The following is a 25,749-nucleotide window of genomic DNA, read 5'->3' on the forward strand; positions in this document are numbered from 1 at the left end:
GCACTTCGCATTTTCTTTTTGCCGGCCGTTTCGAACGGCCGCGTTGCGAGTTACATTATTTCGGGTCGTTAAATAAATTAATTCCAGCCAATTTACAGGTTTCAGAGAAAGAAAAATGTACAGGGTAGCACTAGCCGGCCTCTTTTCGGTTTAAAAGAAGCTAAGCCAGTGTGATAAGCTTGTCGTCAAGATAAAGAAACTGACGAAAAAGCCAGGAACGTCGGAACCGGATGTGACTTGGAATTCACTGCAGCTAGTGTCGTTAACTTCTGGCAAAGCAGTGAAATTCGGGAAGTTCTGAATATCCGCAGGCTGGAAAAGATTGAATAAAATGTAATTATCAGTAAAGAGATATCTGTTTTCGCGTTCAATCAAATGGTCGTTGCAAATTAGTACTTTCCATAGTGCAATTTAAAAGAAAAAGAAAAACGGAGGAAATTACCAGAGCAAGTTTGTCGTCTCGTTTTCTACAGAAAGTCATATGTCTCCCATGGTAGAGGCTCCTTTCGATAGACCTAGCTAGCAGTTCTTCTGTCCAAGGTAGAGCCAACATATGTTCTGCAAGAGTGCGACCTAAAGAAAAGAAGAAATTAGTATTTTCTTGAAAAAAAAAAAAAAAGAAGAAGATCAAAATCGCGTGTTCGTGATAGTTTACCTCGGAATTCTTCAGGGTCTTCAATCACTAGTCTGGCGAAGACGTTGTCGCTTTCTCTTTCATCCGAGAAATCTCTCATTGCCTTAAGAGCAGACTCCGCTTCCTTAACGAGATCTGCATCAACATCTTCACTTGGTCGAGTAGCTGGGTAGACCGGAAGTTGCTGCTGAGTGGTCGAAGGCAGCGTCACCGAATCGGTCCTGAAGAAAGCGTAAAATCCCATGAACAATCGAATTTAAATCTGCGTCCGTTGTCGTGAAATAAGATGATACGCACCCTGTTGTGAGAAACAGTTTCTCTAGATGGTCCACTGTGACTCCTTTGAAGCTGGAAACTCCCAAGGTCCTGAACAAATCTTTGACGGGTGTCATGCTATAGCAAGCCGCCAAGGGAGTTCTTGGATAGTGAACCACGAAGGCGAGGCACATCTCCTGGGAGGCTGCGTATCCTCCCAAAGTGGGTCTGGATCGGTCCAAAGTTCCATACACACACTCGGCCACTAATTCGTCACCAGGAAGTATCTTTACTTCCTTTTCCAGAGTGTGGGATTGCTGGTAGTTGAAGTCGAAGTGGTTGTCCTGGACTATCCTGGGTAGCTCCTTGCCTTGACGAATATGTTTCAGACCTAGGCGTTTCCCTGCCAGGTGAGAGTGAAGGACCACGGACACGACGTTGATGCCTTCCTTGGGGAACATCTTTAAACGGATGTCGTTTCCATCAGTGCTTAATTCGATTTGGAAATTTCGAAGAAAGTTCTTCAACGGATAATCCTTATTAAAGGGGCTTACCGTGTTCGTACAGTGGGGGGTACAGTACCCAGCAGTTGCGTACTCCTTCTGTCTGGGGGGCACCAGGTGCAGGGGGCTGACAGCGACCCCTGCTATAAGGATCCCAGCCTCCTGGGGCCTTAATTGTGGAGTTAGGTGCAACCTGACTCCACTGCTGTCCACGACTTTCTTCAGGCCCGGATTATTGTAATGGACCTCCAGCATGTAATAAGAGCCCTCTCGGTGCTCCGCTATAGGGATCCCCACGTGGTCAGGAAGCCATTCACCTGGGCGACGAAAAAGGAAAGCTATTAATACAGGAAGCCGTATCCGGTGGGGTGTCCGCTTCATCTAAGCCGTTTCCTTGATGTCTCAATTTTTAAAAGCGCCGCAATAACGTCGCTATTTACTGTGACGAAGTAGCAATATAGATGAAGTTTCATATTTTTCAATCACACTTAACCACTGCGCTCCGTTTCTTCGTACGTAACGAAATTTTCCTCACGGGATTTGAAGAACTTAATGCACATCAGAAAACGATAAAAGACGTCTTCCCTGGTTCGAGGGCCGTAGATTAAAACATTTTCATTAGGGGGTTCCAATTTCAAAATGTTCAAAAGGCCGACAAGTCGAAACTCTAGGGCTCTCGACGCTGATTTCGAATTTACGACAACTGTGGTGAAATGCGATGATGATCGACGATAGAGGGTGAAAGATGCCGTACCTCTGCTTCCTCGAGCCCAAGCAAGGACTGGTTGAAGACACGAGTCCCATTCTCTGGGCATGGTGGGACTGTAACATGGGGACCCGACGATCCTGGCGTGTAGGCCCAAAATGGGGGCGGTTGAAGCACACTCGTAGAGGATAACATGATGCACAAGGTCTTCGTTAGCCTTCTCGACAAGCGGCGTGTACTGAAAGAGGAAAAGGGCCTCATTAGCCGGTAGTGGGAGCCGAGCCCACGTGGGGCCCTAGAAGATTCATTCATAGGCAGCGCCGTTTGGGCCTCAGGCGACGCCTCGGTAACTCGGGAGGGGCAGGAAAACTAGTTCTCATTCCGCAATCGTTCGGCTGAACACGACGTCCGGTCGCGAAGCACGGACGATCGTGATCCGTGCAGCACATGGGGATAAGGCCCCACCTGCGCATTCTTGGTACTCCCGTGAGGCCCCCAACTAATTCGTCATTCCCGGATGTCAAAATGGGACAGGAATCCCAGGAACACGGCGCTCAGGATAATGATCTAGGGTCAGGATACTTACGCCGATCATGTGATGCTTCTTCGCTAACTGTGGGGCCTTAAAGATCTTGCACCAATAGACCGTGTCCGAGTCGTCGGAAACGGCGAACTGTAAATTCGAGGCAGGGTTAAGATAAAATCGAGACCCAGGGAGATTTTGGCCCTTCGGGCCCTTTTCTGGATATAAGTGAGATGGGCTTTAGGCTCACCTGGTTCAGTTTGACATCCCAGTGTCGCAGGTCAGGAGTGTCCTTAGGTGGCGGCGGGTGGGGAGCCGAGGCCTTAAGTCTCAGGGCCCGACCTCCGCGTCTTTCCCCGTGCCATAAGGGAGTGTTTAATTCTGGGTCCGTTGTGTGCAGCGCCCAAAGTACTCGCACCGTGTCGCCCTGAAACGAAGTCGAGCAATGAGAGAACTTAGGGCCTGGCGGGTTGCCGAACAAAGCAAGGCCCAGAGAGGAGAAGCGCGGTTTCAGCTCCCGCGGGACTCGATTAGAAATATTTTAATGGGCCCAACAGCTCATCCCCGGGCCCAGCGAGCAATTCGTGGTATCCCGCAGCTTCGGAAGGCCCGCCGAAAAATACCTTCGCGAGAATCCTGGACATGCATCGAGCCCAGGAACGCGGGGCCCGGGCATAAATTTCGGCCCAGGACACTCGCAAACGGCGACTCTCTAAACGAATCGTCGGGCTCTCTGATGGAAATTTCGCACTCGATTTCGACTCGTTTCGGGGTTGGGCCCCATTTCGGGGGCCGGAATGATTTTCGAGCCTTACCGTCAGTCGGTGGTCCTGGGGATCGCAGGTCTGCCAACTCCGGCTGAACGTCACCGTTGTGTGGGTCTCGTTTTGGGACCCTTCCAGAATTTGGACGTCCTGCGAATTATCGGTCACTGGGGTCCCATTCGTTTCCTCGATTCCGTGGGAATCCTGTAACGGCAAATGAATCGATACTTAGAGTCGTACGTTATGAAATTTTCACTTCCGGGCAGCAAAGATCAAGTAATGGAAGAAACATGTCGGCGCGCTCCGACTAGACACTCCCCAGCTTATCCTACCGGATAAGTTACAGCTAAATAGCCCAAAGCAAACGCAATTCGCAAGATTCTTGGGAGTTATACCTCGCTGATTGCTTCGACCAGTTCAAAGATCGCTATCAATTGCCTCCCTTATTTCCCCGTTGACGTATATACTTGGCGCGCAACGCCGTCTCGTTATGTTCAAACGTATCAGGCCCCGGGCTCATTCGGGCTTCGCCTCTCACACCGGGACAATTACCCCTTAAAATATATAGACGATATGAATGATTGAAATACTAAATTAAGCGATCCGTGTGGTGGAGCTCTCGCGGGGTATTTGATTACATAATACATAATTCAACGCGTAACGAGTTTAATCATATATCAAATGGGCGGGCGGCATTCCGCGAAGTTGTCCACCGCAAATTGCGCCGGGTTAGCTGGCAGGAGGCTGTCCAAAACAAACGCAAAGTGCTGATAATATTAATTCACGGCATCCTGCCAGGCTGTAGGTCTTGGATTGTCTAAACTAGTTCCCCGCCGACAAAACTCCCGAGGTATCTGGATCAATTTGCTAATTTTATATCCACATTGATATGTGCACTTGGCGCGCTGCGCAATCTCGTTAGGAGCAGGTGCTGGCGAGCGTCCGAGGCACGTGGCCGTTCAAGCCCTGGGCCCATTTCAACTCATCGGGCAGATATCGTGCGGGATATTCGATCGCATAATTCATTACCAACCTATCGGACGAGTCGTCCGTTGCGAGACGCCGGAAACGCTCCAAAACGAGCGCGAGGCCTTCTTGAATTAATTCACAACATTCCGCCAGGTTGTTCGCAAATCCTCCACGTTATCGGAATGCAATCGATTCCGTTTTCTATTTTCCGAGATTCTTAGCGATTTCTGTACTTGGCGTTTAACGCAAACTCGTTGCGCGCAAACTCACCGGGGCACGTGACCGTAAAGATCCCCGGTCTGTTCTGCTCCGTTCGGCGCGCAATTCCCCTAAGGTCAATTACCCATTGAAATGAAAAAAAAGAACCCCCTACTGCATTAACGATAAGCCTAAACCATGCGAGCGAATCGTCCATTCATGGAAATTCGAATCGGTCCTTTCCAGGTTTCTCTATCTGCAGTCCGAATTTTCGCGCTTGCAAGCTCTTTGCCTTGAGTTGTGCGCTTGGCGCGAAATGCAGGTCCCCCGAGGCAAGTGAACATAAACTCCTGGGATCCACTTAAGTCCCTTGGGCCTGTACTCCAAGGACAATTATCCATTATGATGAAAATAATCATCCCATTAACCAAAACCCTTAATACAATTTTTTTTCTAACATGCATACAAGTCACCCTCTCTTGCAAGTTTTAAGCGAAGGATCCAATGAATTTCCAGTTTTTCCTGCGTGCAGATAATTTTTTACGCGTTTGCAACCTCGTCTCCCTTGAGTTGTGCGCTTGGCGCGAAACGCAGGCTCGCCGGGGCACGTGACCGTAAAAGCCCGGGGTCCGTTTGGGTCCGTTGGGCCCACTCGTAGGCGAGCAGGATTCCGAACGGTGAGCCTCGAGGGGAAGTCGCCTTCCTGCGCGTAATGAATCCAAATAATTACCGACTGCCGTCGTCATGGCGCATGGATTCGCTCGGTTCCGCCGAGCGCATCCCGGACAGGTCCGAGTCGTCCGGTATGCCGACTCGTTCGGCGCGTATACCATCCGGCAGCGATTTGCGACTCGGTTATCATTGATTTTCACCTGGTCATAATTAATCGATCGATCTGATTAATTCCACGCGAGAGCGATCAGCCCGGGTGCTAACTGGACCAGCTGGCCGCAAGTGCATCCGCGAGACCTCCGAGAGGTTATCTAATCCGCTGGCAGGAAGTTTGCAAACTGAAAGATGCATTCGATTATCCCAATAGATTTTTACGTGCAACCTAACGAGGAGGCAGCTTTTCAATTTCAAATGGTCTTGTTAATATTAATTCTCCCCCCGCGTCCCTGGTGATCGATACATGTACCTTTCCGTTCGCGTACGCAATCAAGGAGGTTATGGTCCTTCTATAATTGCAAATGGATGTCGATGAGGTCTTATCATTTATTATCGGTTTTAACTAATCCAGGGGAAGTCCGATTCGAGCCGAGATACGGAAACGCCGAGGGAGGTCGAGGCGGCGGTTCGTTAATTGCGGAATTCTGTCATAAAGGCGTTAATTAATGCCGAAGTAGTTGGGAGAATCCTCGGTGTGAGAACGCACCTGTGGAGCTCCTGAGAACTTCGTTAATTTCCCTGAATAATCCCCCTTTCATGGCGCGAAAACCTTCAACTTCTCTTTAACGTCCACGGGGTTCACAAAGGAGGAGTTAGCTCGAAACGCGTTCACACGTTCCCGGGACCATTCTGAGGGATAATTCCTTTTTCTAAATTAACATTCATTATTCATAGGCTGACGCCAATCTCGAGTTATGGCGCCGATAGGTGCAGATCGCGCCGCGAGGGCCGGATCTTAGATCGACATTCTATCGTATAAATTGCGAAAATCTGCTAACCGATCGGCCGAAACCAGTCCCGACGAGATCCAACGGAAACTTATTCTCCCGTCCGTGACGTCATATCCGTCCAAGTAATATCCCCGGTCGCCACTAATCGCTCGATCGACGTCCACCCTGCAAGAAGTGGAGTACGCGGTCTGCGATGGCGGAAAGAGGCGTCATAATTAATGCTAATCCGCGGTTTAATAGAGGATCCGGCCATCTCCGGTCGCGCCGAGGAAGAGGGGAAAAATTAAATTGCTCATTATCCGATTATAAAACATCCCGCTGGGAAACTGTATCAATTAGTTATAGCAAGCTGCAACTCTGGTTCGGGTAGGAATCAGCGTTGGTTGTCTTTGGTCGCGAAAAATAGCGATAATAATGGATTAGTTGTCTTCTGTGTACGTCCGAAGAGAACCAATATGGCGGCGGATCACGTCGGCCCGAAGAGGCGCGAGGTTAGCCTCGGAAAATGTTCCCGCGAAACAGCGTTGGTTATTTTGGCTCGCGAAGAACAGCGATAATAATAAATTAGCTGATTCTCTTCCTGAGCTTTTCTTTCTTCTTTCTAAAATAACGAATTTTCTAATTTGTCTTTCGTAAGTTCCAATTGAACCAATATGGCGGCAGGTCGCGTCGCTTCGAAGAGGCGCACGAGGTCAGCTTCGGAAAATGTTCCCGCGTCCCTTAGGGATCCGGATCGATCTAGTCCGAGAAAAAAAAAAAGAAAAGGGAGGACATCTATCCTTTGTGTTCGGGGCCTGAAGGCGGTTCCCATGGAACGTCCATGTGAAAAAGGAAGGAATTTCTCATGAGGACGCCGGTCGAGGCGCCACTTCGAGAACGGTAGCCAGGTGTTTTCGAGGAGTCTCTTTCCCTCTCTGTCCCCCTTGCCATGCCTCGACTTTAACCTCTCTTTCTCCCAATCTTTCTGCCTTCCTTCTGATACCCTCTCCCTCTATCCCCCGGCTATTCCGCATTTTTCGTCTCGCTCTTCTGGCCGAATGCAGCTCTCCTTGTAGCTCTGCCTTCTTCTTTTTACCACCTGGTAGACCGGCAGCTGGAAACCCGGCTGATGCGAAGGTCTTTCGTTCGGGATAAAGGGGTTTCGTCCTCGGGAAAGATATTTCAGGGATCCCTCGGAAAGGTCGTACTTCCATCATTTACGTATATCTAAGTATATATGCTTAAACAATTCCAACTTCGTACAGCAGCGGACTAAGAATCGGGAGAAAATGGCGTCCCTAAGTACATAGATACACGTTTAAGATTACTTTAACCGAACTCGGGGAGTTATCTCGTCCTTGTTTTACGTTTAACTGACGGAACAATTAGTGGATTAAGGTGATATGAAAGGGCCACTCTATATATATGAAGCGTCAAAGTATTTATAAAGCTTTTCTCCAAATTGCATGTACCGAATCGTTGGGAACTTCAGCACGTGATTATGTAGGCCCTAAGGAAGAACGCGATGCACATGAAATATCATTTTTGATAAGAATTTTTCTTTTATCCATCTCAGACTAAAACCAAGAATACATACTTTTAGAGAAAAATGAAATTTCATAAGCATCGCGTTCTTCCTCGGGGTCCCCACAATCACGTGGTGAAGTTTCAGATGATTCGGTGCACCCAGTTTGGAGAAAAGTTTCATTGATATTCTTACGTCGTGCATATAAAATGACCCTTTCATATCGCCTTAAAGTCTCTCATGAACAGGTGGAGGGATTTCCCGAAGACGCCAATAGGAATGCACTAAACGCCCCGACAACGGTCACACGTTCAGATTTACGTGTGCAGATATATGTATCGCAGAACCATGTCACCCCTGACTCGCGTATCAAACGTAATCCAATTCGTGTCGATCCGAGGTCGAGGGATAAGGACGAAGGAGGCTTGGAATAAGGAAGAAAAGAAAGGCCTCCCCAGGCTCTTCGGGGGTTTCGTGCTTCGGTGAGCCGAACTCACCTCTCGGGCTTATGGCAATTACTTAAATATCAGGTTCTCTCCGCTTCCTCGCGTTACGAGCGCACGGGCCCCGCAGCCGCTCTAATTGGTCGGACTTAGGGGGCACTGGAAACGCGGCTTTACGCTCCTGGCGGCGTCGCCAGGAACGAGGTATACGCGCCCGTCAATATGACTGTATACACAAGGGTCGGGACGAGCGCCGCCAGGGCTCACGTGAGAAAAGAGTGGACGAGAGCTGGACCTTGGGTGGGACTTGGTAGGACGTTTCTTCCTATTCCTGCGGTTTTCCGGAAGCCGGCATTAACCGCTTCTTTCCCTGGGTTAATCGCTCCCGGGACGCAGCGGCGCACATAACCTCAACCCGGGTAAACTAAAGGTCTCTTCCGACTTCGGCTTCCACGTACTGCGTATCCGACACGCGAACATAACCTCGGCATGATTAAGCTGGAGTAGGTTCGAAACTAACCTAACCTAACCTAACTCTTCCCCGCGTGCGCAACCATTACTCGCGTTTTGATGCCGATTAACCCGCGAGTCTCGACGTCGTTAGTCAATGTTCCGCGGGATGATCGAAAAGAAAAAGAAACGGTCGAAAAAGCCCGCAACGCTCGTGGACGGGGGGCTTCTTTGCCGCGGGGGGAAACGCTCCCGAAGAAAGCGAGCGAAAAGGGAAGTACTACCGGGAAACGGGAAGAACGAGACCTCGGGGAACCGAGGAAGTTCTTAGGTGGCAACAGTCACGAAGGGAAACGTTCGACCGTGAAGTTGTTTCGCTTCGCGATTGATGGTAGTGGTCGATGTGAGGTTATGGCCGGACGAGGTGCAGGAAGCTCGATTGGCTTCTTTCGAACGGCCGCGAAGCGGGAAGCGCTGATTAGTAATTAGGAGGCAGTAGTCCGCGGCATTGGCCGCCAGTTTTCGCTCCGTGGGCTTGTTTTTCTTCTTTTTTTTTTCCTTTCTCCCCCGTCATCTTTCCCCTTTTGTCCGAGCGCGGAGAAATTGTAGGGCAAATAAGAGGCGGGATTTTGCGGATCTGGTCAGTCGAATGGCTCGCGGTAACGACTCGTAATTCCGAGATCGAGTCCCGTGCTCTGCCGACTCGTCTAGCCGAGATATTCTTGATGCTGTTTGAGGTAAAACGAGGGAGAGCGCGTTACGTCGAGTGCGGCCAATTGGATGATTTATGGTAAACGACTTGTTATTTTGAGGTTAAGCATGTCGTGCTCTGCCGACTGAGCTGGCCGGGATATTTATTATGTCACTCGGAAGTGAAGGAGAGTGAAATGCTGGAGGTTGAATAATGGAATGCTTTACGACTCCACCTTGTAATCATGCGATTAACGGTCTTGTGCTCCGCCGATTGAGCTAGCCGGGATATTCACAGGGAGTTAATGAAACGTCGGAGACTAATTGCCGGAATGGTTTAAGTCACATTACCGCAATTAGACCATTAAGACGGCGATGTTGCGGCGCTTTAGTTATCGCGTATTTTTGACACCATTCAGAAGTTAAGAAGAATGATGTGGGGTTCGTATAGAGGTGCATGGCTCGTGCTTATGAGTTATTATTACAAGATTAAGAGTTTCGTGCTCTACCGAGTTAGCTAGCCTGGATAATTATGCCGATATTGCGAGACCCTGGTACATTACCGACTTAGTTTACGGGAAAGTCTGTCACGTTACCGCAGGGCAAGTTTAATCGACATTTCTTTAGGCAGCTCTGGTTACAATCAGCCTTTGGCCTTACTTTTGAAATGGCACCACACGCTGCTGTATAATTTTTGTCTTGCTTCCTCTCGTTTGTTTTGTTTTATTTTCTTTTTTTCTTTCTTTTCCCTTTGGCAGTTCAGGAGTTTCTCAATTCGCTAACAAAGGGTGCTCGGTTGACTGGAGCCGTTCGGTGCGGCTTAGAGGGTGCCGGCAAAGGGGGACCTCTTCAGGTTCGTTCGCCGGTACAAATGTTATATACGGGAGGATGTATTTTATTTGACCGGTGAACCGGTTCCTCTGCTTGGAAACCGTAAATCATACGTTGGATTATGTCGGCCCGATGTCGTCTCCCGGTATGTTAATGAGTTTCCTCCCTGCGCGTTCGCGATATACCGTTCCGGGGACTCGGTATGAAAAAGAGGGCCCCGTACCGGTCGCCATTATCGGCTTACCCAGGGATCTGCCTGCTCGCCGATCGATCGTAGGATCAAACCTAGGATCAAACTTGAACTCTCCATCGTAAAAAGACCCGGTGTCACCTTCTGACCTTTCGAGTCTCCGGCTCTATAATCGTCAGCTATTTTAGATTTTAACGCCTTCGTTGAAGTCCTGTCAGAGGGGGTTCATATTAATGAGGGATCACGTCGAGTCGATTACGTTTTTACATAATTGAGTTACCCGGGGTACCGTGTATCACCTGTGACATATTTCGTAACTGCTAATTAGCTATACCGACATTCAGTATACCCCCATATTTAATCCGCGGTGGTATTCATCCGAAGCCAGTGGGTCGTCGTTCGACCCCATAACCTGGATGCACTTTATTTTCGCGGTACTCGGGTCGAGTCACCGTCCGGCCGGTGACAACCTTCGACCTATCACACGGAACTGGTTGTCCAAGGCGGCCTTATTTCCCCCCATCGTATCTCCGGGCCCCAAAAAGGAGCGTTTCTAACATGCCTATAAACTCAAGTCCTGGATAAAGCTACAAATCTGTCTCCCCAGTCAGCTAAATGAGACTTAAGGGGGACAGGTGGCGGGTCGCGTAAAGCCCTAATGTTAACACGATCTATCCACCTTGGGGGTAGAAGACGAAGAAAATGAACACTCTAATAAGGCGTCCGTTAAACCTTGCAAATCGTTGCAGTCGTGCATTTGCTCTTGCAATTAATACACCTAACAGTACCTCGTGACCTGACAAAAGTCAGTAGGCCAACAATCCGACCCCCTGACCCAAATTTATCGCGTTCTGCTTCATATCTCCGCCCCCCCTTAATTCACATGCTATCCCTGGTGGTCCAGAATTGAAATTTCAGATGTCCCGACAAAAGATACGAAAGTTTCCTCGAATGCTACGCCTGGTGAGTCCCTTAAATTCCTCGACAGGGTTCTCATCGTCTCGGGGTTGCGTGGGGCAGGTTGGGGGCATGTCGGGGGACATAAAAAAGGGTAATGCAAAAAATGTCGAGGGAAAATCTGAAGGGGGGACGCGAGGGAGCGTTTCTGCATGCACCGTTGCACTCGAACGTCCGTCTGTCCCGGTGCCCCCCTCTCTCCACGGGGCCGACTGACGGCCGAGGATTCGCGATGGGCCCCTCGACGGGGGGCCCGGCCAATGTCTGGAGGCCTTGACTGGGGCCCGCGGACCCAACGTGGCTTGCCGTACCCCACGGCTCTCACTTATTCCATCGCGGCTGCCCTATCGACTGTTACTCGCGTCTGAGCTACGCAATTCTCGCGTCTCTCTATCGCACGCCCTGGGAAATTATCCACTACCAGTGACATCACTACGACACATACTACCTTAATTCGCCATAATTCCCGTTAATTTATTCATTCGAATGAAAATCTACCTACGTCCCCTGTCCCTACTTCCGCTCCGAAGGATTCTCGCTTTCGTTACGTCGGTTTGTTGTAAGTCGTAACCTAACCTAACCCCACTCTTTTGGGGCCTTATGTGCCATGAAGTGTACTATTTATGGACTAGCAGGATGTTTAGCTTCTACAGAATCGACCCTAAGAGTTGTAGGGCGTTTACAAGGTTCATTCGATTTTTTTTTCTTTTTTTTTTCTTTCAATAAAAATGTTTGCGAATATTTTTCCCCGTTGCAGCTGTCGACGCAAGGTCGTTTCTCTAGGGCCCACCTGGTAATCAATTAAGGGGCCTAAAGGCATTTCCGAGGAGTACCATAAATCCTTCTGGCAAAGGAGTATCGTTGCCTTCTCCCGTTACCGGGAGGAGTTTCGTGTTTGGTGACGCGATCGCGTATCTGCCGGCCTCCGATCGCCATTAGATCGGCCGGCCGGGCCTTAAGGCCCCTAAGTTACTATTTCGCCGGGCGCTTAATTCCGAGGGAGTAAGGATCCGGGTAGATCGATCGTGTCTCGAAAGAAAGGCCGGACCTCCTCGGTACGGTCCAGACGTAAATATATCTTGACGTTATCTCGCCGCGTGGAACGTCGTTCGTTAATTTTACCCTTCCCTAAGCCGGGGCCTTACCCCCACTCCTGCTCGGGCCGGGACGGAGGATCGCGGACAAAGCGGGGACTGAGGCGAGGAATTCGCCGTGTAAAACTCGAATGCCCCGGTGCTGGGACTCCTTTGGGACCGGTGGATTCTCGATTATTTTGCGGGGCCTTAAACTTGGAATAAGTCCCACCAGTGGGGGTAAAGTTGAGAAGGTGGACCTTGCTAGGGAAGGAAAGCGAGGAGGGCCCACGAGGAAGGAGATTCGTGTACCTGGAATGAGCGTCGCTCGAATTGGGCCTTACGGTGAAAACAATACGGGGCCTTTATCAACCCACAAGCGGACAGTGTCGCTCGCAATAGGCAATTCGAGAATACGCGACCAGTCCCATTGATCGGAGTGGAAGGGAACCCTTCGTTGATCGGTGGCTTCCGACGGCCTTAAATCTGCCTAGCAAATTTGGGACCGGTAATGGACGAACTAACCCTCGGGACGGGCCCGAGAGCGAGTTCTCTCACATCCCGATATCCCGCGGGAACCAACTTGTAATGGAAATAAATTTAATTAAGATTAGGAATTCGGAGAAGCCCCGGTCAAGCAGGTTCTCCACCACGTTGGTCCCAGACCTCCTCCTCCCCCCCTCCCCCCTCCCTTCATATACTAGTCGCTCTTCCTTTCATTCTTTTTCCCACTTTCGAGCGTTCCGAAATCCCAATTAAATATTTCTGCGGTTCCGGCAGCTCGCCTCTGAGATTCTCGACAACCTGGGATTTTCGTTGCATTTCTGCCAGTGCAGATATCGAGATCTCATCCAGGCTCGTTAGGGCCCTTAATTGCGGCCCGATGTTGTTTCTTATCGGTAACTTTACAAACGGGTCGCGAGAGCGGGCTATCGAAACTTTCGGTCCTCGATCGAAGGAAAACTTCTGAATTTTCGTATCGCCGAATTTCTGGAGAGAACCTTCCTCCTCCTCCCTTTTCTCGACTCGCGGATTGGGCCCCGAAACGGCTTCATCGCCAGGAACGGCGGCCAATTAACGCAGCTCATTAATACAATCGATCGGTCGATCTGGCGAGAGGGCGAACCGGTCCCCCGATTTCGACTCCGGCCCAACACACGAAGAAGGGGCCCGGGGCCCGTCCTTCCTTTTGTTTTCGCGACGCTCGCCGACCGCGCTGCCCCGGGCCCCACCCCGCGCCGGTTTCTGCCAAGGGCTTTCTTAATCTTCCTTTAATTCCTCAGACTCTTCGCCTCTTTCCTCGTCCTCTCTTTTTTACCGGTCCCCCGGGCCCCTTTTTACCCTCGCACATGCTGCACGCACAGGCCCGGCGGTCGGGCCCTTCGAGGGCCCGATGGGAAAAAAGCATGGCCGATTTTTCTCCGTTTCCCGGACACTCTCTACCACCAATGACCTTAGAATCATATTACGCAAGCCGGACTCGTATTACGCAAGAAAAAAAAATTTGGTTATGAATTTCCCACGCTACTTTCCACCCTTTATTGCTTGCCACTGTTAAGGCTCAAATATTGCCGTTGTGTTTATTACACCCATGGTATCCAGCGTGTCCGTGAAACGTTATTATCCGATCAACCTTTTCAATAAAAAAAAAGGTCTTGCGCATCATTGATATCGATAACGGGGCCCATTACGGGCCCCGCGTGAGTAGATAGATATTGATCTCAGATCTTACCAACAGGTTGACAGCGCCGGTGAGGTCGTCCACCCACGCGAGGAGTATATCGGCCCCCTTCATGTGGCTCTTCTCGTTGAAACCGATCCCCACGTAGCCTAAGGTCCTGGCGGTAACCTTGAACACGACAAGGTCGTCATCCGAAGGGTCCCACTCGAGGATGACGTCCCCGGCGTCATCAAGGACCTCGCGTCGAGTAAATTTGGGGTCATTCGTTCGTCTTCGGGGCCTCTCCAGGATGCCGTCCCTCGAAATCGTGTCCCACTTTGGGTCCTTAGCGGGAGCGGAACCCGAGATTCTGGGCCCTTTCGCGGGCACGAATTTTTTCGGGGTCCTACCCCCGGACTTAGGGTCTCGCTTTAAAGCAGGCCCTGGCAAGGACCCGGCGGTTTTTTCCGACGAGGATCCACGGATCAATTCGATCTGGGACTCGGTGTCTTCTTCGGGGCCCCCTTTTCGGGAACGGGCCCCTCCTGGGAACTCCTGAAGGTACTCTTCGGATTCTGCCAGGCCGAAATACCTTTCGGAATATTCCAAGCCTAGGTCCCCTTCGTACCGTTTCGGGGGAGCTTGGCTGGAGTTCCTTGCGGCCCCCTGGGCCCCCTGGGCCTTACGGGCCCCATTCAATAACTCGTGCTGGTCGGGGCTCGGGTTCTTCTCCCCTTGGTTGGGATACTCTAGACCGTCCTCTTTCGCCAGCGGATGCTTCTTGGGCCTCCACCGGAAGCTCTCGTCGACGTCCAGCCGCTGCTTCTTGAAGTAGCCGAAACCCTTGTGGGGGTCCTCTATCAGACTCCTGCGGGCTCTGGGCCTTACTCTCCTCTCTTGACTCTTCTTGAAAGCCACGGTCCTCATCGTTTCGTCCATGTGCTGCACGTAGAGATCGAGAAGGTCGCATCTCGCCACCCAGTGGGTGCAGAGGATCAGAGCCACCCTGAAGAGCAACATCTTCGTCGATTGGGCCCCTCAGGATGTCATTTGCTCGAGTTCCCAATTCCCGAGTGTCGAGTTATCGAGACCCAATCCCGTACATGGGATCACTGGCGTGGGCGCAATCTTTTTCTCATGACTCCCGAAATCGGGCTCCGCTTTGACGGGATGGTAACTAAGTGTACGGTAAGGCCCTTACTTCGAGGATCAATCGGACTAGGTCGATACGTTCACTCGGCACTGTTACGGGTCGATCGGCGTGCACATGGTCGTCCCGAGCATCCACCGCACGCGACTGTTGCTCCGCTACTACCAGGGACCGGCCGGGACTAATTTAAACACCCGGCAGCCCCTGTGGACTGCCCGCGCAGCTGCTTACCTGGGGTACTGCCGGCCGGCCCCCCACTCCCGATCTCGGACCCAGTGGGCGGGGCCTGGGCTACGCGCCACCCAATCCGCGGCGCCCGTTAGACCCCAGCTACAGCGGAAAGCACGGCCCGCTCGACTGACCGATGCAGCGATCTCCTTACAAGTTCCACACCGCTTTTCGGTTCTTACGCGCGCACCTTGCCTCGACGCACGCCCATGGGACTTGCTTATTATCTCGACTTTGCGACTTTTTCTCCAAGCAGTAGACGTTACCACTGCGGGCGATCGCCTATCGACGAGTTTATGTTTATCCGTGCAAATATAGGAAAATTATTCCGTATTAAGAGGCGGAATAAAATGCCGTTTATACGTTGCGCTAAACTGCTCGGCTATCTTTATGGGTATATCTTGGTCGGATATGTGGAATTTATTGAAATGGATAGGGGACTTTGGAGACAGGTATGTTTAGCACCCTGGTCATGTTTAGCATGGGCCTGCCAGGTGCGACGATTTAATTGGTTTTAATTAGGGATCCGAATTTTTGGCCGACGTTTGTCCGCGCGCGCCGAGCCTCCCTCTTCGAATGGGACTTAACCTCACTTCCTGGCCAAAACTCGCTTCTCGGAGGCGACTCGAACTCGAATGGAACTCTCTCGAACGATTTCCTGCGGAAGCGTTTTTGTAACCGGAGACGGACGTTGGTGTCGTACTGGAAACAGCCGAGGGGTGCCCCTGCAAAACCGCCGATGGCAGATGCGAGCAGATGCGAGCCCTTGGCACGCGCCCTTATGTCGCGCAGTGGTTCTCAATCCTGACCCACAAACTGCGTAGAACTTCCGGAATGGACTCGAAACTTCTTCCCTATAAAGCAAACGTTCTCGGTCAAAGTCTCTAATACGTCCCCTGTCTCTCACTATTAATACAATTAAATCTTAATATTAGTAGCTTCCCCTTATTATCATTCTATAGATATTTCATTCCCTTCCTAGGTTTCAAAGCTCTTTGTGGGTATTAAATTAAGAAAGATATCATTTGAAACGTCCTAACCGAGGGGCTAAATCAGTGAAACGATTTCCTTCTTTGATAACTGATTGACCTCTAATTTCCTATGATAAACGGCAATGCGTATTATGTACTTACGACGCTTCGCTTAAATTTATGTAAATTTATGTCTTCTTCTCTAATAATGCCGATTTTCTTCGGCGAGTTTTTTTTTTATATTTCTTATTTAGTTGGGATTTGACACGAAAGTTGTAATTGTTACCAGACGGAAATAGGGATAAAAGGGTTTGTGGGTGCGATTTAGCCATTATTTCGTTTGTTCAACCTTTTTAAAATAATTACAGGCTTCAGGCACGATCAGGTCCGTTTCAGAAGCGACCAGAAATCCGAGTCGCAGGTCTGACGGTCTGAAGTGCTCCGGAAATCGGGAGTTGAGAACTTACGCACGTGCGGGGCGTCCGAGTATATCGCGTTGCAGTGCTGCCGTTGAAACGGTATACTTCTCTCGATATTCGAGGTATATCGATCGCTTATACGGCGACTATTACGCAGTTCGCTCGAAATTACGAACGCAGAAAAACGGGAGGGCTCGAGACGATCGCAAGGTCTAAGGAAGGTATCCCAGGTAGATCTCTCCGATTTGATTTCTTTTATAATATGTTATAGTAGACTAAAAACTAAGCGACACGTATTTTTTTTTAATCTACCGTTAAACACTTTAAGGGGGTGAAACCACCACCCAAAGTAAGGCCTGTGAGGGGTGGCTCACCCCTTAATTTTTGTTTCTTCTTAATTCCGAAAATTATATTTTTCATTTCTCGTTATGAGAAAGCTTTTCCAGGTGGATTGGTTAAAAAATATGTTCTTGTGGGTGAAACTGCCAAATCGCCCCTTGACATGCCTTACCTTGGATGGTGGTTTCACCCCCTTAAAGTGTTTAATGGCAGATAAAAAAAATACGTGTCGCTTAGTTTTTAGTCTACTGTAACATATTATAAAATAAATCAAATCGGAGAGATCGACCTGGGATATACCTTCCTTGTCAGAGTATCAACAGCACAAAGTAGTAAAAGAAAATATAACGCCATGTATTGAAATCGTCACCACTTTAGGGGTCCAGGAACTTCACATTTCTCTGATCCTAGGGCTGAGAGCGCCTCCTCGATGAGATTTTCCTAATTAACAATTATCGTCTGCTAGCGCCTCCCCTAGTCTTTATCGCGTCATACATCACATTCTGTATATCATTCCCGGATTATAGTTTCGCTTTGCGTACCTTAATTGCAAAATTGAAAGGATTTTAGGTCATTTACGTCGGTAGGAAATGTCTCGGTCATGTAGGGTTGGAGTTCCCTCATTTTCCGCAAGTGGCGCTCGCATCGGTGGATCAGCGGAGACTTTCTGTAGAACTGACTATTGGCGTTGTCTTCTTATACTTCATGGACACGACCTAACGATAAGAATGGTTTACAATAACTCGTAGACAAGTAATACACTAGTAATTCACTACCCACCACTCTTGATCGAGAGTGGTGGGTAGCGAAATCGGTGCGGTCGAAAGAGGAAAAAAGGAGTTTCGTCGGATATTTTTCGACACGGTCGATTGTGGGCCCCTCCGCCTCGTCGATCTCAATGATCGACGTTTACAACAAACGAGTGATCGCGTGACGAGGGAGATTCTCGATCGAATTAATTGCTTCTACGAAAACCAGTTTCTTCCCGAAGACTCGCCATCTTGCGGATCGAAAATCAATTTCTTGCCATCTCGAACTCTGGAAAGATAAAATGAGAAACAGTACTCGGAATCGAATTTCGGGAATTCGGGGGGCAACGAAGATGAGTGGAGAATCCCGCCATTATATGGTAGCCGGACTCGACGAAAATTAAACGTAACCTCTCTAAACTCCTTCAGACCTCCGAGTAGTCTATTTTGCAAATTCCAGTTGTCGGGACTTTTCGGATTCCTTTTCGATCTCTAAGTTTAGGGAAGAGCCGCTTCGTATAGCGAGCTTTGAAGGTCTCGAAAGGACGGATTCTAGAATTCTGGAAAAGAGGGATCGAAATCCAGGACAGGAAAATCAAAGATGGCGACTTTTCGTGGAAGCTCCTTTCATCTTTCCTCCCTGGATTGGGGGCAAAGGGAGTACCGCGGGGCACGCAATCTCGAGCTTTGTGCTTGATCCTTTTTCGCAAAAAGGACACGATCGTAACCGAGGTTTCCCGTTCACAATCGACATCCTTCCTTTTGTCGGAAGGACATTCCATCCCGGCATTGTATTCGGCGTGTAGAAGTCGAACGAAGACTCGGCCAGGACCCGCCATTTTGTTCACGTTTGTTCTGATCCTCTCCCTGTTTCTGTATCCTTCGTTACCACAAACACGTAAAGTCTTCGGTCTTCACAGAAAGGATGCACTTAGATATGACAAAACAGTGGACGATTATCAATTACAAACGGAGAATGCATGGGGAGAAATTATAAAGGAAATATTCGACTTTAAGAAGGATTTGTCCTGAAGATATTGGATGTCCTTCGGAGAGTCTTTTCCTTACTTCCAGCCACGTAAGTTGCGATCGCCGCGAGATTTAGTACCGCGAGGCTTCTCTTGTACCACGGTAACATTCCCGGCATAAAAAGCATCCCGGGCAGCGGCTCACGGCGTACGCCCTAACCTCTTAGTATTCATACCATGAGATTATTCGGCGTCGTCGACTTTACCATAATAAGTACACCGGCGTATCGGAAATCAGCTCCTGGGAAAAACCCAATGGATCATGGCTACGCACGGACGGGAACCCAGCATGACAATGCCTGCGACGCGCCTAACCTCTAATTTTAGCTCTGAGCCGCAGTACAGGGATTAAATCCACAAACGAGCTCATTAAAAGAAACGTTCATCTCCCAGGAGTATTTGTCTCCCTTTAACTTTGAATTCCTCGCAAGAAGTCCGGATTTATGGAGGTACGAATCTTCGAGGTGAGGCTATTTTCTCTGCTACTAATTCTCAAGCCTTGCCGCTAGGTAGTGCACGTTTAGCTTGATGATTCCTTGCTACTGGGATGTTTTTTATGAGTGTTTTGGATATGTCAGCCCGTAGCAATAATTGAATTGACGTCTGTGATAATCCTGAAGAAGTCGAAATGTATAGTAGCCAACCATTTCGCCTGCGTTTTAGTTAATAGTTTCTTACTACTAGCGTGTATTGGAAACCCTCCAGGCTAGGCGGCCATCTTTTCTGTGAGTCGTTAGACCGTTCCTTCGGGCTAGATGGCGCTAGCATATCCCAAACGGACGAACGGACGCCCGGAGGAAACCGTCGGAATCCACCTGCTGTTTCGTGGCACCTGCTACATAACCTTCTTTCCCCGCTGGCTGACATCTGCCATTCGAGTAGACAGGAAACTCCTTATTGTTTTGGGCTGCCGAACTAATCCTCTAACTACCTTCCAACCTATCCACCTATATACGATGATTCCACCCTAGGAGTCTCGATGACGACAGAGCCAAAAATAAATATATCTCCATGTCGCTGCTATTCACTTCCACCAATACTGACATTCTATTATTAGACGTGAGATGTATAAATAATTAATTAATTAATGTTAACGCTAGAAAAGTCCGGGAAGTCAACAAGGTTGGAGGGACTTCGCCTTGACAAGAATAGCGATCCTAAGAAGATGGCTCCATTAGAGAGATCGAAATGGATGCTCTCTCTCGAAAAAAAAAAATCATCGCGGTTGAATAAAACATTCGCCAGCGGGTTTTACTCCTTCGTCGGTTTGCAAAGCCCCGACGTACCGGGAAGCTTAATATCGCAAAGATATTCCGGTCTTGTACGCTTGCGCTACGTACTTAAAGCCACGTACGCAAGTAAGGGATGCGTGAAGGCATCCGAACGCCACGGCATCATCTCCAGGGATTTCCGCGAATGAAACCCTGCCTCTGATGATGATCTCAAGGCTCTTAACAACGGATCAAACCTTGATTGCGTTACTATACCGAATCGGAGGAGACCCTACAGTATAAAATTTACAACCACCGACGTCATGTTAGAACAATCTACTACACAACAATTACCACGTCTCAGAAGTTACGCTTCTACACGTGAACGGAATAAACAATGTCTGATATTCATCGTGGATAAAATTATTTAGAAATGTTATATGGGTGGAGAATCACCTCATTAATAAATCGCCGATCAAGAAGTAACCTCGAACAGCAGGTAAAGCTTTCTTACCTGGCATTTCTTCTTTACCGACGAGGTAAGAAGTCTAACAAGTTCCACGACTGACCGCCAGGAGCAGCGCTGATCAATAATTCTTTCCCACCTGCTTGTCTTTCACATCTTTATCTGCATTCAATTGTTTTCCATTGAAAGTACCAAGATTTTTACGAGTTTCTCCTTCTTTTAGAAGCTTTTCCTTACGAAAAATATATTCCTCTTGGGATATATTTGTCTTTATCAGCGGATGCATCAATCGAAGCAGTTCCACAGTTTCCCGATAGGGGCACAGTGTACCGCCAACCATAGTTTACCATCACCCTTTTCGTATTCTGAAAGAGAGTTTTTCAACGTACAAGTTCAAACGATCGAAACAATATATTTCTTTTTTTTTTCTACTTATCCCGAAAACTCTTTTCAGTTAACGAATTTGTTATGTCCTGATCAGTTTAAATACCTTTCTGCAGGTTATCGAATTTACTTCGATTATACCGATGTTAAGACCATCACCCTTTTATCAGGCATCGATGAATGAATTTCGCCGACATCGTTCCACTTCCAAAGCCGTCCGTTTGTGGCGTTCGTTTTTTAGTCGCCATTCGAGCGTTGACAGTTCCTCCCACAACACAGCCCTGGAGTTCCCCTTCGAATAAGTCTGTTTACTCCCTATTTCCTTACCCACGTCTATTTGTCGAACAAGTTGGTTGTTCGTCGTTTCTCGTGTTGACGTAACCATCGACAGTCCCGAGTGAGAAAATTGGGCGTTCCCGAATTAGGGTCGCCGATCACGATTGACAAATCGATCCCAAAGAATCGAAAATCATATCTTGTGTCCTTCGAAATCCACGTTAAATTATGCTTAGAGAAATTGGGTGACCACCAGGGTTGGGTAATTTCACGATTTTCGAGGTTTTTGACGTATATTACGGAAATCAAGTAGTTTACCGAAGAAAACCAGGAGAAAACGTATCAAATATGGCGAACAAGACAGACGTAGGGCATGCGGTATCCGCTAGATTATAAACATCCATCTTGTCCATTTGTTTCATCTCATAATTTACTTTTTCGTCTTCCACCTTTATACATTTTTATACAGATATTGATTACGAATCTTACAACTTCAAATAGTCGTTATCAGCCGTTATAAATAAACGTCAAATGCACATGTTTGCATACATTTCAAATTTCCCAGGCTGATTTCGAATGGCGCGTATTTGTAGATGTGTAAAGCGCAATCCCCTTAATAGCCAATGAGAATCTCTCTTAGAGGTAAATAGGTGGACTCTCATTGGTTATTAATGATATTGCGCATGCGCTTTGCACATTTAGTTTGGGCCAACATACTTCGTGCCTGCGTAGAAGACTAGGGACATATTATACGTTGAAATGTATATTACGTATGTGTATATTACGTAATGTATACACGTATGTGTATAAATAAAACCATGTATATTACTTGACGTATTATATTTACCCAACCCTGGTGGCCACCTAACCAAAGAATTCAGAAGTCTCCATCGATGCCCAGAAGGATACGGACGTTCGATGCTGGATAAATAGTACGTTAGTTAACGGAAGGCGGCGCTGTAATCATCTCTCCATCTCTCTTAATCTTATGGCGATACATAGCGAATTGCATTCTTTTTTTATCTTACCCACAATACTCGGCTTTCTACATGCGTCTTTCTTCCTCCCGTATGTAAGATATCGTTGGCTAACACATGCGATCTCTCTTTTACCCCCACTTCTGGTTTGTTAGCCAACTTTTAGAGCATCAAGCGCTAACATAGGATCTGGGCTTCTATGGGACTTTTGAATTCTTTGCCTGTGCACGATCGAATTCCCGGATAGGACGTCGCTGCAGGTCGGTCGGGGGAAAATGGCGAAATCTCGAAGTCCAACGCACGCAGGATATCCAGTGTCCCTAGGGGCGTTAAATAATTCATACCTGCTGGGAGTTGGCGGGGGTGACCTGAGAGGCTGGGAGGGAGGTCGGTGTGGCGCTGAAGGACCGATCAAATATTCACATGTCCCTCAACGTGGATGGGAGCTGTTTCCACCTCGAGTCGGAGGCCAGGCCGAAGGTAACCTTAAAATCTCCCCTTGAAAGCGGAGGAAAAATATATAGGTTATGCTAAGGACAGCCACGAGTTACCGATGCGCTGCTTCTAACCGTTCTGATCAGGCATCTCAGATTCGCGTCGTGTCAAGCCATAAATAATGCGTGCAATAAAGGGCACTTTTTATGTACGGCTGGACCGACCAATGGCGTCGCCTTCCACGAGCAATCACGTGACCAGCCGATTGAACCGCATGGAAATATGCCACCTGGGTCCCATAATGCCCTTCGTCTCGGAAGGCATTGTCGATCACACCCCGTGGAGGGACGCATGTATATCAACCCCCTTCTGAAAAAGCACGAGCATCCCTTGTCACGTGGGGGTCCTTCGAGAAATCTTCGCAGTCCACTTCGGAGGTAAGAGAATGTAATGCGCATCTTTCCTAAGACTTTTGTTTTTCAGTTTGCAGGTGTGTTCGTTGGAGTATCCCGGCTAATTGCTCGACTAGCCGTGGGAATCCCTAGGAAGGAAGTGGTCAATGGGAGACGGTACTCGAGTGGTCGTTCTAATTATTCCGGCAACCCAACGCCGTCCACCCTCCGCGGCTTCCGCTATTAAGTCTCCCCTAGTAATTCTCTTTTCAATTTTCAGACCCCTTCTCAAATTTGGGCCTCCCTTGCAGGTTGCTTCGTGTCTTCTCTTTCTTCCTTCGGGGGATTCCACTCTCTCTCTCTCTCTCTCTCTCTTTCTCCGTCTCGGACTTTCTTCACACTTGGAGCAGGCTGTGGCGCCCTCGGAGACCGCCCATCTAAGTTTAACAATTAACGCCGAATTGGGGAGAAAAATAAATTAATTGCACGGCACTGCAAGCGTGTCAGGAACACTCCGGCCTGATCAGCCCCGAAAAGCCCGAGGAAGGCACTATATTGGACAACACCCTTCTCGCAGTTAATGATCTCGCGATCGGTATTGACGATGACCCTCTTCTTTAAGGCGACAATGTTAGAACTATCGCTTTTAGTAATAAAAGTTAAGATGTATCTGTTGATAAATAAATAACATCGCATAATAGATATTTTGAGATGTTTCGAAGGATTCGGAAAAGGCGCCATATTGGACAACACCCTTCGCGCCGTTAATGATCTCGCAATCGGCCTTGATGATGACCCTCTTTTTTAAGGCGACGATGTTAAAACTATCGCTTTTACTGATAAAAGTTCAGATATATTTGTAGGTAAATAAAAAACATCGCAGAATAGATATTTTGAGATGTTTCAAAGGGTTCGAAGAAGATGCTATACTGGATAATACCCCTTGAGCACTTAATGATCCTCCGATCGACGTTGATGCTGACCCTTTTCTTAAAGGCGACGATGTTGATAAGGATGTTCCACATCGCAAAAATAAATATGGAGAGACGTTTGGAAGGGTTCGAAGAAGTCGTCGCGCGTCTTCAGGGCGTCTCGTCAGCATCCCCAAGGAAGCGGCCAAGAAGGGCTGAGATTGCGGTGTCCCCGTGACAGCCCCTACCCGAAACCACCCCCTTTCGCCGTTCTTTGTCCCCGGCGACGTTGACGTCGCGACAACGGGTATTTGTCATACGTCGATAGGCGTCAGGATTGACACACTCGCCGAGTGTGAAACGGAAGCGCCGGGGGTGGCTTGACAGGGGGTCGGTTGACAGGGCGGGGAGGCTGGGCGTTCCGGGGGTGGAAGAGACGAACAGGCGCCGGGATAAATATTTGAGGAATTTGTCGTCGTGGCGGAGCGGGAAGGGAGGGCTGCGACCTATCGCTTATTTGGCGAAACGCTAAAGGGATTTCAGTCAATTTGCGTACACATCCCTCTTTTTCTCTTATTTCCGAAGCACTCCCTGGCCGGGACTTATCGGAATTATTTATGGGGAATTTTTTGTCCTGGGGATATGTCCAAGTGATTCCCCGGGAATCGGGACAACCCTTTCTCCCTGTTCACCCCCTTCGCATACGCAGGAACCCGTGTTTCGGGGGGTGCGAAGTTTTGACGGCACCTTTTTGAAAAGGGTCTCATAGAGTGTACCCGCGATTCCGGCTGTCTCGGCACCCCTTGCCTCCTGGGTTAATCTACCCTGATGTACCCCAAAACTGGCTCTGTCGTTTTGGAACTGCGAGGAGACCTTAATCCTAGGCCTTAAGCCACGGGGGATCGATTTTCGGATTGATATGAGGAACGTGTAGCTCCTCGCTCCCATTCGCCACTTAAACCCTCGTATGGGGGTTGAATTTAAAACCATCCCGTAGGAGCATACAGGGGTCCCTTAAAATCAGGATGAAGCCGGAGGAACTTGCCACGAGGCCTGTTCTTGGTCGTCGGGGTACAAGTCCCAGGGGATGACACGTCGATACCCATTTTCGGTGATCGACTTTTACCTCGTGGAGGTACCCCGGCCCCTGCGAAACCAACCTTAGGTGTACTCTTCGACACTTTCGCTTCTACATTTTTTCCTACCTTCCACGTCCCATTATATCCCTCGGTAGATGTTTTGATTTAATTTTGCAATATGTAGTCGAGGGCAGGGTAATGAACGCTGATGAAAGACGTTTCGTAGATCAGTGGTAGCGTCCCCATCCTGACCCTATTGTTGTCCTCCAAAGATCGACCCTCCTTAACGCGGCAGCCATCTCCATACCTAATGTAATCGCAGCGTGGGTGCATCAGCCGTGGCCTGCCGCGCGGAACTAACTACTAATGCCGTAATTTTTTTTTTTCCCCGAGATTTTACGTCCGCGAGTTATGGGCTCTTGCGATTTGCATGGAAATGGGGTCGCGCCAGAGATGCCTCACAGATCGGATTGTTCCGTTCGCTTCCAGCCTCCTGACGTCTCTCTCAAAGCTCGATACAGACTCGATCGGCTGTATTTCAAGCTGCAAGAGTGCTTTTACATCGCGCTATAAAAAGTCCGCCAGCTTCACTCGTGCGACCGTAGGCCGACTCTGAGCCCCCCTTGCCTAATAAAAGTCCACCCTAACGGGCTCGCCAAATTAATGGTGATTAATGTCGATGAATAATTCTCGTGATTTTCATCTCTCTTGGACACGTGACATTTCATTTTGACTTCCCACTTTTTAAGAAACTGGACTTCACTT

General features: G+C 48.8%; 1 protein-coding gene across 1 annotated transcript; it reads right to left on the reverse strand.

Annotated features, from left to right (window-relative positions):
* Positions 1-86: 86 nt before the first annotated feature.
* Positions 87-15,312, reverse strand: LOC105694237 (MOXD1 homolog 1). The gene is made up of 10 exons (XM_012414709.1): positions 14,042-15,312; positions 3,437-3,589; positions 2,872-3,048; positions 2,685-2,771; positions 2,147-2,336; positions 1,444-1,709; positions 932-1,350; positions 656-855; positions 443-573; positions 87-312 (listed from the first exon to the last, which is right to left on the reverse strand). The coding sequence occupies exons 1-10, from the start codon at positions 14,987-14,989 to the stop codon at positions 151-153; spliced, it is 2,733 nt and encodes a 910-aa protein (XP_012270132.1). The 5' UTR covers positions 14,990-15,312; the 3' UTR covers positions 87-150.
* Positions 15,313-25,749: the final 10,437 nt, after the last annotated feature.

Source organism: Orussus abietinus, unplaced genomic scaffold (assembly GCF_000612105.2).
Source record: "Orussus abietinus isolate OABI.00-Male unplaced genomic scaffold, Oabi_2.0 scaffold6, whole genome shotgun sequence".
In the NCBI taxonomy this organism is placed as follows: domain Eukaryota; kingdom Metazoa; phylum Arthropoda; class Insecta; order Hymenoptera; family Orussidae; genus Orussus; species Orussus abietinus.

What these genes read in the sequence shown, in the direction of transcription:
- LOC105694237 (XM_012414709.1), bottom strand. Translation starts at nt 14,989, where the DNA reads ATGTTGCTCTTCAGGGTGGCTCTGATCCTCTGCACCCACTGGGTGGCG. An exon ending in AGAAGCATCACATGATCGGC is followed by an intron (nt 2,337 to 2,684) that starts GTAAGTATCCTG and finishes TTCCTCTTTCAG; the next exon opens with TACACGCCGCTTGTCGAGAA. An exon ending in TTGGGCTCGAGGAAGCAGAG is followed by an intron (nt 1,710 to 2,146) that starts GTACGGCATCTT and finishes TTCGTCGCCCAG; the next exon opens with GTGAATGGCTTCCTGACCAC.